At 37.4% G+C, this 16,352-nt stretch overlaps 1 protein-coding gene across 1 annotated transcript in view; it reads right to left on the bottom strand.

The window, feature by feature from the left end:
- DNAH7 (dynein axonemal heavy chain 7) overlaps positions 1-16,352 on the bottom strand; it is a 784,664-nt gene that overhangs the window by 730,504 nt on the left and 37,808 nt on the right. The window contains exons 6-7 of the mRNA XM_053698573.1: positions 10,596-10,721; positions 7,158-7,277 (exon numbers count right to left, since the gene is read on the bottom strand). Of these exons, the coding sequence (XP_053554548.1) occupies positions 7,158-7,277; positions 10,596-10,721 (246 nt within the window). The remainder of the gene's footprint in view (positions 1-7,157; positions 7,278-10,595; positions 10,722-16,352) is intronic.

The raw sequence follows: 16,352 nt of genomic DNA, 5'->3' as shown, positions 1-16,352 counted from the left end.
ATGTTGCAGTAAGTGAACAATGCTAGATATGTCAGAATCCAATTCTTGTTGCGCTAAATTCTCCAACCAAAAAGTTGATGCAGCGGCAACATCAGCCAAAGAAATTGCAGGCCTAAGAAGATGACCTGAATATAAATAGGCTTTCCTTAGATAAGATTCAAGTTTCCTATCTAAAGGGTCTTTAAAAAAGGTACTATCTTCCATAGGAATAGTGGTACGTTTAGCAAGAGTAGAAATAGCCCCATCAACTTTGGGGATCTTTTCCCAAAACTCTATAGAAATTGCTGGTAAAGGATACAATTTTTTAAACCTTGAAGAAGGAATAAAAGGAGTACCTGGCTTATTGTATTCCTTTGAAATAATATCAGAAATAGCATCAGGAATAGGAAAAAACCTCTGGAGTAACCACAGGAGGTTTAAAAACAGCATTTAAATGTTTACTAGTCTTAACGTCAAGAGGGCTGGCTTCCTCAATATCCAAAGTAATTAACACTTCTTTTAACAAAGAACGAATATACTCTATTTTAAATAAATAAGTAGATTTGTCAGTGTCAATATCTGAGGAAGGATCTTCTGAATCAGATAGATCCTCATCAGAGGAGGATAAATCATTATGTTGTTGGTCATTTGAAATTTCATCAACTTTATGAGAAGTTTTAAAAGACCTTTTACGTTTATTAGAAGGCGGAAATGCAGACCATGGGGGGTAGTTATCAACGCGTCTAATTTACCTGCCTTCGCCGGTTCAATACGCCCACCTAAGCTCGCCTACCATCGCCGCCGCGGACCTGCAAAATTTCACCTAAGTTATCAATAAATCTGTCAAAAAGCCGCGCACCAAGTACAGGGCGATGAGCAGCAGACTGTGATAGTTATCACTCATCCGATCTCGCTGCTCTTTGGCTTTTTGACAGCTTTATTGCTAGCCTGTCACTAAACACCCACACTAAACTACACTGTTCTACCCCCTATACCGGCGCCCCCGGAGCCCCCCGCAACTAAATAAAGTTACTAACCCCTAAACCGCCGCTCCTAGACCCCGCCGCAACTCTTATAAATGTATTAACCCCTAAACCGCCGCTCCCGGACACCGCCGCCACCTACATTATACCTACTAACCCCTATCCTGCCCCCCTTTACCGCCGCCCTCTATAACGAAGTTATTAACCCCTATCCTGCTGATCCCGGACCCCGCCGCAACTAAATAAATAGTTTAACCCCTAAACCGCTGCTCCCGGACCTCGCCACAACTAAATAAATAGTTTAACCCCTAAACCGCCGCTCCTGGACCCCGCCGCAACCTATATTAAACTTATTAACCCCTATCCTGCCCCCCCTACACCGTCGCCACCTATAATAAATGTATTAACCCCTATCCTGCCCCCCCTACACACTAAACCTAACACCCCCCTAACTTAAATATTAATTAAATAAATCTAAATAATATTTCTATTATTAACTAAATGAATCCTATTTAAAACTGAATACTTACCTTTAAAATAAACCCTAATATAGCTACAATATAAATAATAATTATATTGTAGCTATCTTAGGATTTATTTTTAATTTACAGGCATCTTTCAATTTATTTTAACTAGGTACAATAGCTATTAAATAGTTATTAACTATTTAATAGCTTACCTAGCTAACATAAAGAGAAATTTACCTGTAAAATAAAAACTAACCTAAGTTACAATTACACCTAACACTACACTATACTTTAATAAATTATTCCTATTTAAACTAAATACTTACCTGTAAAATAAACCCTAAGATAGCTACAATATAATTAATAATTACATTGTAGCTATTTTAGGATTTATATTTATTTTACAGGTAACTTTGTATTTATTTTAGCTAGTTAGAATAGTTATTAAATAGTTATTAACTATTTAATAACTACCTAGATAAAAGAAATACAAAATTACCTGTAAAATAAATCCTAACCTAAGTTACAATTAAAACTAACACTACACTATCATTAAATTAATTAAATAATTTAGCTACAAATAACTACAATTAAATACAATTACATAAACTAACTAAAGTACAAAAAATAAAAAAGCTAAGTTACAAAAAATAAAAAATATAAGTTACAAACATTTCAAAAATATTACAACAATTTTAAGCTAATTACACCTAATCTAAGCCCCCTAATAAAATAACAAAGCCCCCCAAAATAAAAAAATGCCCTACCCTATTCTAAATTACAAAAGTTCAAAGCTCTTTTACCTTACCAGCCCTTAAAAGGGCCTTTTGCGGGGCATGCCCCAAAGAAAACAGCTCTTTTGCCTGTAAAAGAAATATACAACCCCCCCAACGTTAAAACCCACCACCCACATACCCCTAATCTAACCCAAACCCCCCTTAAATAAACTTAACACTACCCCCCTGAAGATCATCCTACCTTGAGTCGTCTTCACTCAGACGAGCCACCGATGGAACTGAAGAGGAGATCCGGAGCGGCAGAAGTGATCTTCCAAGGGGCGCTGAAGAAGTCTTCCATCCGATGAAGTGATCCTCCAAGCGGCACTGAAGAAGTCTTCCATCTGATGAAGTGATCCTCCAAGCGGCGCTGAAGAAGTCTTCCATCCGGACGATGTCATCTTCCAAGCGGGGTCTTCAATCTTCTTTCTTCAGGATCCATCTTCATCCCGCTGACGCGGAACATCCTTCTTCCCCGACGGACTAACGACGAATGAAGGCTCCTTTAAGGGACGTCATCCAAGATGGCGTCCCTTCAATTCCGATTGGTTGATAGGATTCTATCAGCCAATCGGAATTAAGGTAGGAAAAATCTGATTGGCTGATTCAATCAGCCAATCAGATTGAGCTCGCATTCTATTGTCTGATCGGAACAGATTTTTCAGATTTTTCCTACCTTAATTCCGATTGCCTGATAGAATCCTATCAGCCAATAGGAATTGATGGGTCGCCATGTTGGATGATGTCCCTTAAAGGAGCCTTCATTCGTCGTTAGTCCGTCGGGGAAGAAGGATGTTCCGCGTCGGCGGGATGAAGATGGATCCTGAAGAAAGAAGATTGAAGACCCCGCTTGGAAGATGACATTGCCTGGATGGAAGACTTCTTCAGCGCCGCTTGGAGGATCACTTCATCGGATGGAAGACTTCTTCAGCACCGCTTGGAGGATCACTTCATCGGATGGAAGACTTCTTCAGCGCCCCTTGGAGGATCACTTCTGCCGCTCCGGATCTCCTCTTCAGTTCCATCGGTGGCTCGGCTGAGTGAAGACGACTCAAGGTAGGATGATCTTCAGGGGGGTAGTGTTAGGTTTATTTAAGGGGGGTTTGGGTTAGATTAGGGGTATGTGGGTGGTGGGTTTTAACATTGGGGGGGTTGTATTTTTCTTTTACAGGGAAAAGAGCTGTGTTCTTTGGGGCATGCCTTGCAAAAGGCCCTTTTAAGGGCTGGTAAGGTAAAAGAGCTTTGAACTTTTGTAATTTAGAATAGGGTAGGGCATTTTTTTATTTTGGGGGGCTTTGTTATTTTATTAGGGGCTTAGATTAGGTGTAATTAGCTTAAAATTGTTGTAATATTTTTGAAATGTTTGTAACTTATATTTTTTATTTTTTGTAACTTAGCTTTTTTTATTTTTTGTACTTTAGTTAGTTTATGTAATTGTATTTAATTGTAGTTATTTGTAGGTAATTTATTTAATTAATTTAATGATAGTGTAGTATTAGGTTTAATTGTAACTTAGGTTAGGATTTATTTTACAGGTAATTTTGTATTTCTTTTAGCTAGGTAGTTATTAAATAGTTAATAACTATTTAATAACTATTCTAACTAGCTTAAATAAATACAAAGTTACCTGTAAAATAAACATAAATCCTAAAATAGCTACAATGTAATTATTAATTATATTGTAGCTATCTTAGGGTTTATTTTACAGGTAAGTATTTAGTTTAAATAGGAATAATTTATTAAAGTATAGTGTAGTGTTAGGTGTAATTGTAACTTAGGTTAGGATTTATTTGACAGGTAAATTTCTCTTTATTTTAGCTAGGTAAGCTATTAAATAGTTAATAACTATTTAATAGCTATTGTACCTAGTTAACATAAATTGAAAGATCCCTGTAAAATAAAAAATAAATCCTAAGATAGCTACAATATAATTATTATTTATATTGTAGCTATATTAGGGTTTATTTTATAGGTAAGTATAATAGAAATATTATTTAGATTTATTTAATTAATATTTAAGTTAGGGGGGTGTTAGGTTTAGTGTTAGACTTAGGTTTAGGGGTTAATAAATTTATTACAGTGGCGGCGGTGTAGGGGGGGGCAGGATAGGGGTTAATAAATTTATTATAGGTGGCGACGGTGTAGGGGGGGCAGGATAGGGGTTACTAGGTATAATGTAGGTGGCGGCGGTGTCCGGGAGCGGCGGTTTAGGGGTTAATCAGTTTATTATAGTTGCGTGGGCTCCGGGAGCGGCGGTTTAGGGGTTTAATCAGTTTATTATAGTGGCAGTGGGCTCCGGGAGCGGCGGTTTAGGGGTTAACATATTTATTATAGGAGCGGCGGTTTAGGGGGAAAACACTTTATTTAGTTGCGGCCGAGTAGGGGGGGACAGATTAGGGGTGTTTAGACTCGGGGTACATGTTAGGGTGTTAGGTGCAGACAGCTCCCATAGGAATCAATGGGATGTCTGGCAGCAGAGAACATGAACTTTCGCTATGGTCAGACTCCCATTGATTCCTATGGGATCCGCCACCTCCAGGACGGCGGATTGAAAACCAGGTACGCTGGGCCGGAAAAGTGCCGAGCGTACCTGCTAGTTTTTTGATAACTAGCAAAAGTAGTCAGATTGTGCCGAACTTGTGTGCGGAACATCTGGAGTGACGTAAGAATCGATCTGTGTCGGACTGAGTCTGGCGGATCGTAGCTTACGTCACAAAATTCTACTTTTGCCGGTCTTTAGCTTTTGATAACTAAGGCGAATCAGCCTCGCCACAAATACGATGCAGAATTCCAGCGTATTTGAGGTTGACGGCTTGATAACTACCCCCCCATAGCCTTCTGAATAGAATCAGTAACAAATTCTTTAAAATTCATAGGTATATCATGTACATTAGAAGTTGAAGGAACTGCAACTGGCAATGTACTATTACTGATGGATACATTCTCTGTGTGTAAAAGTTTATCATGACAACTATTACAAATGACATTCGGAGATATAATTTCCACAATCTTACAACAAATGCACTTAGCTTTGGTAGAACCGATGTCAGGCAGCAAAGTTCCAACAGATACTTCTGAGACAGGATCATATTGAGACATCTTGCAAAATGTAAAAGAAAAAACAACATATAAAGCAAAATTATCAATTTCCTTATATGACAGTTTCAGGAATGGGAAAAAAATGCAAATAGCATAGCCCTCTGACATAGAAAAAGGCAAGAGGCAAATAGCAATGGGGTAGTAAATTAATGAAAAATTTGGCGCCAAGTATGACGCGCAACGTAACTGAAATTTTTTTGCCGCCAACAACATCCAGAAATGACAAACTTGCGTTACTAACGACGCAACCCTGTGTAAGACCTCGGCGTCAACTACGACGCTAGAAATGACGAACTTGCATCAACGGACGTACTTTCGCGCCCAAAAAATTCTCGCACCAAGAATGACGCAATAAAGTCTAGCATTTGGCGCACCCGCGGGCCTAGTACTGCCCGCAATTTGCAAGAAATATGTAGTCAATCTTAAAAAAAAGACTAAAACCCCAGGTAAGAAAAAATATTTCTTAATATGTTTATTTTCCCCAAATATGAAACTGACAGTCTGCACAAGGAAATACATGAACCTGACTCATGGCAAATATAAGTACAATACATATATTTAGAACTTTATATAAATGCATAAAGTGCCAAACCATAGCTGGGGTGTCTTAAGTAATAAAAAACATACTTACCAAAAGACACCCATCCACATATAGCAGATAGCCAAAGCAGTACTGAAACAGTTATCAGTAGAGGTAATGGTATATGAGAGTATATCGTCGATCTGAAAAGGGAGGTAGGAGATGAAGCTCTACGACCGATAACAGAGAACCTATGAAATAGATCTCCCGTGAGGAAAACCATTGCATTCAATAGGTAATACTCCCTTCACATCCCTCTGACATTCGCTGTACTCTGAGAGGAATCGGGCTTCAAAATGCTGAGAAGCGCATGTCAACATAGAAATCTTAAGCACAAACTTACTTCACCAACTCCATAGGAGGCAAAGTTTGTAAAACTGAATTGTGGGTGTGGTGAGGGGTGTATTTATAGGCATTTTGAGGTTTGGGAAACTTTGCCCCTCCTGGTAGGATTGTATATCCCATACGTCACTAGTTCATGGACTCTTGCGAATTACATGAAAGAAAGAAACATTTTGGGTTTCATGTCCCTTTAAATACAATACACTCTATAAATGAGGCGGCTTTACTGATCAGAATTGACTTTAAACTCTTAAAATAGTCACTTAATCATTATTATCAGATTATTAAACATTCCTCTACTTTCTGTTTTTATAACTGAAATTCTCTCCACGACTGTAAACTCCCATGGAAGTATGGCCATCAAATACTTCTGTATCCATATGCTAAAGTTTGTTATACGCTGTTTTCAAGAAGTATCTAAAATACCCTGTTTTGTTTTCATGGTTTATTTACTGAACCATTTATTTTCATAATGTATTAATATACCAAGTGTAGCAATGAGATACCTGATGCCACTATCTAAATATAAAGTACTATTATTATTATATAAGCTAGATTAGATACAGGATATGTCTATTCATTAATGATCTACCAGTATGGCTTTAAGTCCTAGCCAGTACGAAACAATCCTGTAGTGTTTTCATGTTCATGATTCAAACAGAGCATACAATTTTCAAAAAAATTCCAATTTAGTTCTGTTATCTAATATGATTAATTCTATTGGTATCCTTTGTTGAAAAGAATACCTAGGTCGGCTCAGGAGCTGGGTGCTAGCTACTTATTGGTGGCTGCACATATATATATCTCTTATCATTGGTTTACTGATGTGTTCATTGTTGCTCTTTCAATAAAGGTTTTATTGATATAAAGAAAAAAAAATGATTGGATATGGAAATTACTACGGTCTAAAAAAATATTGATCTATTCTTACATTTTTAAAAGTTTTTCTTTGGCAAAATCGATGTGTCTCATAACAAGACTTTGAAAGACAGATAGTTCCATTGACTCTTGACGGTTGTGAAATTCATCAGTATCAACAAGACGTAATTGCCTTAAGAAACAAAAATACCATTAAATATATTTTAATATAATACATAATATAATATATTTTGTTTTGAACATTCTAATTTAATATATCATAACTTTGTCAATTATGTTAACATGTAAGCTAACAAGCTTGAGAAAGGGGCAGGAGCCTCGAAACATTGCTCACCTTAATAAAGAGGTACAGTTACCGACTCTGAGTGTCCCCTGTGTCTTTGTTGAAGTATACTTTGTGACCCAGTGAAGGGGGGCTCTATCAGGTGCTGCACCAGGACTTTCTATTGCCTAGATTACGAGTTTTGCGGTAACAGAGGTGCGTTGCTAACGAGCCTTTTTTTCCCACCGCTCACTTAAGACAACGCTGGTATTACAGGTCTTTTTAAACCTGGCGTAAGCCTGAAAAAGGTGAGCGTAGAGCAAAATTTAGCTCCACATCTCACCTCAATACCAGCCCTGCTTAAGTCAGTGGTGAGCTGGCTAAACGTGCTCGTGCACGATTTCCCCATAGGAAACAATGGGGCTGAGCTGGCTGAAAAAAAACCTAACACCTGCAAAAAAGCAGCGTTCAGCTCCTAACGCAGCCCCATTGTTTCCTATGGGGAAATAAAATGTATGTCTACACCTAACACCCTTACATGAACCCCGAGTCTAAACACCCCTAATCTTACACTTATTAACCCCTAATCTGCCGCCCCCCGCTATCACTGACACCTACATTATATTATTAACCCCTAATTTGCCGCTCCGGACACCGCCGCCACCTACATTATACTTATGAACCCCTAATCTACTGCCCCCAACATCGCCGACACCTACATTATATTTTAACTATATTAAATTTATTAACCCCTAATCTGCCGTCGCCAACGTCGCCACAACTATTATAAATTTATTAACCCCTAAACCTAAGTCTAACCCTAACCCTAACACCCCCCTAACTTAAATATAATTTAAATTAAACGAAATAAATTTACCATAATTAAATAAATGAATCCTATTTATCGGATTGAAGTTCAATAGGATTGAGCTTGCATTCTAGAATGCGAGGTCAATCCTATTGGCTGATTGCATCAGCCAATAGGATTTTTCCTACCTTAATTCCGATTGGCTGATAGGATTCTATCAGCCAATCGGAATTTAAGGGACGCCATCTTGGATGACGTCACTTAAAGGACCATTCAGTCGTCGGACGTCGGATGAAGAGGATGCCCCGCGTCGGATGTCTTGAAGATGGACCCGCTCCGCTCCGGAAGGATGAAGATAGAAGATGCCGCCTGGATGAAGCCTTCTGCCAGTCTGGATGTCCTCTTCTGGCCGGATAGGATGAAGACTTCGGAACCTCTGGAGGACCACTTGTGCCCGGCTGGGTGAAGACGGCTCAAGGTAGGGTGATCTTCAAGAGGGTAGTGTTAGGTTTTTTTAAGGGGGGATTGGGTGGGTTTTAGAGTAGGGTTGGGTGTGTGGGTGGTGGGTTTTAATGTTGGGGGGGTATTGTATTTTTTTTTTACAGGTGAAAGAGCTGATTACTTTGGGGCAATGCCCCGCAAAAGGCCCTTTTAAGGGCTATTTGTAATTTAGTATAGGGTAGGGAATTTTATTATTTTGGGGGGCTTTTTTATTTTATTAGGGGGGTTAGATTAGGTGTAATTAGTTTAAAATTCTTGTAATTCTTTTTTTTTTCTGTAATTTAGTGGGGTTTTTTTTTCATAATTTAGTTTATTTAATTTAATTGTAATTAATTGTAGGTAGTTTAGGTAATTAGTTTAATTATAGTGTAGTGTTAGGTGTAATTGTAACTTAGGTTAGGTTTTATTTTACAGGTTTTTATTTTACAGGTACTTTTGTACTTATTTTAGCTAGGTAGTTATTAAATAGTTAATAACTATGTAATAACTATTCTACCTAGTTAAAATAAATACAAAGTTACCTGTAAAATAAATATAAATCCTAAGCTAGCTACAATGTAACTATTAGTTATATTGTAGCTAGCTTAGGGTTTATTTTACAGGTAAGTATTTAGTTTTAAATAGGATTAATTTATTTAATTATGGTAAATTTATTTTGTTTTTTAATTTAAATTATATTTAAGTTAGGGGGGGTTAGACTTAGGTTTAGACTTAGGTTTAGGGGTTAATAAATTTAATATAGTAGCGGCGATGTTGGAGTCGGAAGATTAGGGGTTAATAAATGTAAGTAGGTGTCGGCGATGTTAGGGACGGCAGATTAGGGGTTAATAAAATATAACTAGTGTTTGCGAGGAGGGAGTGTGGCGGTTTAGGGGTTAATACATTTATTAAAGTGGCGGCGATGTCCGGTCGGCAGATTAGGGGTTAAACATTTTATTTAAGTGTTTCCGATGTGGGGGGGGGGGGCTCGGTTTAGGGGTTAATAGGTAGTTTATGGTTGTTAGTGTACTTTTAGCACTTTAGTTAAGAGTTTTATGTTCCGGCGTTAGCCCATAAAACTCTTAACTACTGACTTTTAAATGCGGTAGGAGTCTGGACAGGAGAGGGTCTACCGCTCACTTCTTCCAAGACTCATAATACCGGCGTTAGGCAAATCCCATTAAAAAGATAGGATACGCAATTGACGTAAGGGGATTTGCGGTAAGCTCGAGTCGCGGAAGAAAAGTGAGCGGTGCACCTGTACCTGCCAAATTCGTAATAGCAGCGGGCGTTAAAAAGCAGCGTTGGGACCTCTCAATGCTGCTTTTTAAGGCTAACGCAAGACTCGTAATCTAGCAGTATGTTTGTTATTAATGACTTTTGGAATTGTGCTGTGCTGATCCTCTGTGTTTACACACATGTAAGCTAACAAGCCCATATCATGTAAATGTTTTTTGTTTGTTTGTTTTATTTATCATGCATCTATGTGATAATAGTTGCTATAAAGGTCAGTTAGCTGGTCTACTGTGTAATAGTTATTCTTTAGTTTAGTTTTAGCTTTTCACAATAATTTAGGTTTTTGTAGACTGACATGATATATCAGCTAGCATTTTGGGAAATTTAATGTTGGTAACAAACCATAGAAAGAAATGCACCAAATTGGATTTATCACAGCAAAATATAATCAGTAACCTTTTTTGTTTTTTCACATTTGGCAGCTTTGCAAAAACTCTTGTATATGTGAAGTAAAATATGTTCAAATTATTGTTGTTGTCGTTTACTTTACTTTCTAGATAAAAATTAAAAGAATGTGAATCATTTTCATACAAAAACACAACAGAGTTAATCTAGGTCTTCATGTAATAATAGTGAAACACTATAATCATTTTTCAGTTTTTATTTATAATTGGGTTCAAAGTCAAAATAGAGAGGTTACTCACCCAAATGATGAATGCCACAAGTCTAAAATAGCAGCCATTGTAGGATTTATGGAGTTCAAATTATCCTGCATAAAGCTATGATTCAACCAGAACGTTTTCTTCCAAGGTTTTGGCACTATTTCTAACCTAAAAGAACAGATTTGTCATTAAGATTATTTTTTTTCAGTAGGATTTGAGAAAAGTCACATAAATAACAGAATGGAATTTTATTTTTATAACATTTTCTAATAAAACAGAGCAAGAGAAAATTATATAAATTATTTGTTTCCTTCTTTCTGTCCACAAGTATGAACTATATAATTAACAAATGTGTCTTCACCTAGATTGTTTTCAATCTTCTCACCAGCATGCCGGAAAAGCAAAGTTACATGAAACACTGAATATAATTTATAACCTTAGAATTCAGGTTTATTTACCCTAATCCCTCTAGTCATATGTGCCACTACATTTCAGTGTTCACGTGTTTGCTTATGTGCAGCAACTCTCCTTCATATAACAGCAGTGAAACCTGAATTGCAAAATGGCAGCACTGATTAACCCCTTAATGATAACTGACGTACCAGGTACGTCATGCAAAAACTAACAGTTAATGACAATAGACGTACCTGGTACGTCAGTTGTCTAACAGAGTGTGGAAGTGATCACAATCGCTTCCAGCTGCTCTAAGGGTATTGCAGTGATGCCTCGATATGGAGGCATCCGGCAATACCACTTTACAAGCCTCTGATGCAGAGAGAGCCACTCTGTGGACCTCTCTGCACCGGTAGCGATGGTGCTGTCCGGGTGTGAGGGAGCATGCGTGCGCGTCCGCGTGCACGAGGCGGGCGCGTGTGCACGTGAATGTGCATGTGGCGCGTGCACTGGGTGCGCGTGCACGTGCGCTCATTAGCCACACTGACACCAATGAATGAGGGCAGAAAGGGAGAAAAAGGTAAAAAATCTGGGAGGGGGTGGGGGTATTGTGGGGGGGCTGCTACACTACAGAAAGAATTTTAAGTTAAAAATAAAATAAAAATACTTTGGTACCCAAGATGGCGGTAATTAGGTAGGGGAGAGGGTTAGAGAGCTGGAGGGGGGATCAGGGAGGTTGGGGCTAAGGCAGGGGTCCATCACAGCTAAAATATTTTATTATTTTTATTTAAAAAAAAAAAAAGCTCTTTTATTTAGTACTGGTAGACTTTCCAATGTAACTAGCGCTAATTTTGAAAAAAAGTGGTTTGGAAATAGCAAAGTGCTTCTTGTATTTATTTCCCTATAACTTGCAAAAAAAGCAAAGAACATGTAAACATTGGGTATTTCTAAACTCAGGACAAAATTTAGAAACTATTTAGCATGGGTGTTTTTTGGTGATTGTAGATGTGTAACATATTTTGGGGGTCAAAGTTAGAAAAAGTGTGTTTTTTTTTCATTTTTTTCTCATATTTTATTATTTTTTTTTTAGTAAATTATAAGACATGATGAAAATAATGGTATCTTTAGAAAGTCCATTTAATGGCGAGAAAAACTGTATATAATATGTGTGGGTACAGTAAATGAGTAAGAGGAAAATTACAGCTAAACACAAACACTGCAGAAATGTAAAAATAGCCATTGTCATTAAGGGTAAGAAAATTGAAAAATGGTCCGGTCATTAAGGGGTTAAAGGAAGCTGGAAGTATTTGTATCCTGTAAGTGTAGGTGCTTGCGAAAACTTAGAGAGTATTCTGAGATTGACAATTGTGTTTTTTCATATACGTTAATGTTACTATCTCTCTCTCTCTCTCTCTCTCTCATATATATATATATATATATATATATATATATCACTGGCATTAACCCTTGTTAGCATGATCTTACTGTTGGTATGAGTCTGACCAGCTGCAGGTTTATAATACTATTATGGTACTGTCAGTAATGACAGATAATATTCACAATGTATCTGTTGCTGTAACCTATTTGCTTCATTGTTCTGTCAAGAGTTAAACCATAGGTTAAACACTGAAGAAAAATGATCTGTTAGTGAGTTTCAAAAGCTTTTCTTATGCATAGAATAAATGCTTATTTGTGTTAAACAAACAAATTACATTCAACAATAGCTCAGTAATATGCATTTCTGTCATTGAAACACATCTCTGTAGTGGTGTACAAAATTTTCAAATGAGGGGCCAACATGGAATTTTATCTTTGTTTACACTGTTTAAGTCAAGAAGAGGTAGCATATCGGGCCAGTGCAAGGATTTTCCCCTTTCCAGGAGAAAATAAAATTTGACACCCACCCCTTCATCTCGTACTGCATCTAACTCTTATTATTTCTTCAACAAATTGACTTTTACCCTTATAGAGGGTAGATTCATTATCAGCTTCTCAACCAACTTGTTCAGTGTCATCATGATCACGAGCCATTATGTGATTCCCATTTACTTTAGTTCACGCACCTCTCCATTCTTTATTAAACACATAGGATTTGGGTCCAGTGAAATGACTAGAGACCTTAAAGAGTTGGATATGCCGTTAAATAATCTCTGTGGTAATATATCTCAGAGAAAGTATTCTGAGATTGTTCTGCAGTAAACGGTTTGCAGTCTTATCCCTGTTCCCACAACCCAGAAAAAAAGCATTGCTACTGCATCAAGGCACAACTACACATGTAGAATTATAAAGCTTACAGTGGTGTTGTTCCTACTTGTCTGTATTGATCATAAATAAAGTCCTTTGCTGGGTGATTCCCAGAGAACACATTTTGTATGGCAGGTTCTGCAACCCTTGTCTTCCAGGAGGCACTACACATGTAGAATTATAAAGCTTACAGTGGTGTTGTTCCTACTTGTCTGTATTGATCATAAATAAAGTCCTCAGTATTCAGGCCCACACCAAAAGCCAGTTGCAAACTCAAGTGACACATAAAATGGTACAAAATCACCTGACAATCTCAAATCGTGAAATAGAACTGGTGCAGAACAATTTGGAAACAAATACTAAAGAAAGTTGGAAGCACACAGAGGTGCTGTTTCTATCTATCAGTGTTGATCATAGCCTGAATTAAAAAATATAGTCCTCCACTGGCTGATTCTCCTGAGAATCTATGGTAGGTTCTGCAATATAGGCAAAATGTGGATCGTAATAAAGAGTGCACTTGGCTTCCAGGAGGAGGGGTAAAGACTGAACTAGAATATAGCTAGTATTTCCAAAGTACATTGTTCCTTGTGGTTTTTATAATAAAATCTAGACTATAGCTATAAATACATGAACAGTGCATTTTTATAAACCCATTATCCTCATGGAACTCACAAATAATACAACCTGATTCTCAAGGTGTATTCAAAACAGGATTTGGCCACACTGTACACATGCCAAAACACAATGCACAAAAGTAGCAAGCTGAAGCACCCCTGACACTATCCTGCCTGCTCAGGATCATGCTGTATGAGTGAGTGTAGACTCTTTTTTTCTTACAGAATGACAAATTAGGTACGCCAATTGCTTCTCTATTTAAAACCTTTAAAGTTCTACTTTGTAGCAGAACCAATCAGATCTAGGTGCTTGAAGAAAATATCTCAATTATTAAAATATTTTCCTTAAACAAACAAAAGACGGCACTCCCAGTTAAAAATCTTCGACCACACACAACCATCTCTAGGGTTTACAGAGAATGGTCAGAAAAAGAGAAAATATCCAGTGAGCGGCAGTTGTGTGGACGAAAATGCCTTCAGAGGAGAATGGGAAGACTGGTTCAAGATGATACAAAGGCAACAGTAACTCAAATAACCACTCTCTGAATGCACAACACGTCGAACCTTGAAGAAGATGGGCTACAGCAGCAGAAGACCACACCAGGTGCCACTCCTGTCAGCTAAGAACAGAAGACTGAGGCTACAACTCGCACAGTCTCACCAAAATTGGAAAATAGAAGATTGGAAGCTGTGACTTTCAGATGATAGGGTCAGAATTTGGCGTAAACAAAATGAAAGAGCATGGATCCATCCTGCCTTATATCAACGGTTCAGGCTGGTGGTGGTGGTGTAATGGTGTGGCAGATATTTTCTTGGCACACTTTGGGTCCCTTAGTACCAATTGGGCATCGTTTAAATGCCACGGCCTACCTGAGTATTGTTGCTTACCATGTCCACCCATTTATTACTACAGTGTACCCATCTTCTGATGCCTACTTCCAGCTGGATAATGCACCATGTCACAAAGCTTAAATCATCTCAAACTGGTTTCTTGAACAACACAATGTGTTCACTGTATTCCAATGGTCTCCACAGTTAACAGATCTCAATCCAATAGAGCACCTTTGGGATGTGGTGGAACGGGAGATTTGCATCATGGATGTGCAGTCGACAAATCTGCAGCAACTGCGTGATGATATCATTTCAATATGGACCAAAAATGTCTGAGGAATGTTTCCAACACTTTGTTGAATCTATACCACGAAGAATTAAGGCAGTTCTGAAGGCAAAAGGGGGTCCAACTAGCAAGGTGTACCTAATTATGTGGCTGGTGAGTGTGTGTATATATATATATATATATATATATATATATATACACACACACATACATATGTATTTATATGTGTATATATGTATTTACAGACATATATACACATATAAACACATAAATACATATGTACACAATATATAGACATATATACATATAAGTGCATTGGAGCAGTTAAGTAGATGAAAACATGTAAAAGCATATTTATGCTTGTATAAAGTGTTATACTGTGTACTTACTGTAAATATTTCACATTCCAATGTTCTACTCACAGCAGATTATGTTCTAAGTGTTTTGAGAATAGGTTTGCGCGAGAGTGGAGTGTTAGATTTTCTTCCCCATTTTTTTTCTCCATTGACTTCTATGGGGGAATACGTGAACGCACACGCGATATTCTAAGTTCGGCTTTATGCGCTCATCGGGTTAGCGCGCAAGCAAAAACAGTTAACTTTCAACTCATAATATGAGCACAACCAGAAAAGCGCAAAAAAATTACTTCTAGCACAGTAAATGCTCAAGCGGGAGCGTTAATTAGCGCTCCACTTGTAATCTGGCCATATATCTATAAAATCCTACATTTTATTGTTTTGGTAAGGTGAATTGATGCTAAAATTTGTGTTTGAAACATTTAGGAAATAATGACTCCTTTGTTGTTATTTACCAAATACAACATAGAAAATATTTTTTCTTGCATTTTATAAATTGGCAATTTTATGATATTTGTGCAAATTAAAGCTTCCTTCTAATAATGCTAAAAAATTAGGTATGGTTTCTGGGTGTACCTTACAGAAAAAAAAATACTGAAACTTATGTATAAATGTAAACATCTATAACAAGTGAAATGACCCAGCACTGAAGGGGTTAAAGTTAAATAACTCATTAACAGTGTTTTTGACAGAACATTTTGCAATCCGGGTGACATTAAAAGTAGCCGGGGGGGGGGCAGTCTAATACCTTCTTATATTATAAAATGTTTTGCTATCCAAAACACAAATTAATTGCATAATTTAACATACATTTATTTAATGATAATTTGAGCAATAAACATTGAAACATTTTAATATTAGCTAATTTTAACTTATTTGTGGCTAAAATTTTAGCTGGGTGGTCAGCAAAATCAGCCGGGTGGCACACACCTAAAAAAAGCTCAGTGGAGAATACTCATTTATAACGAGCCACCTTCATATGCAACATTTGTAACTATTTTGGGTATTATAGGTTTTTATATCAAACAATAGTCAATTTGGAGTCACCTGTTTGCATTCATTTAGTAATCTCCTT

Source organism: Bombina bombina, chromosome 1 (genome assembly GCF_027579735.1).
Source record: "Bombina bombina isolate aBomBom1 chromosome 1, aBomBom1.pri, whole genome shotgun sequence".
NCBI lineage: Eukaryota > Metazoa > Chordata > Amphibia > Anura > Bombinatoridae > Bombina > Bombina bombina.
The sequence above is the reverse complement of the archived record's forward strand: the minus strand, read 5'-3'. Positions and strand labels throughout refer to the sequence as shown.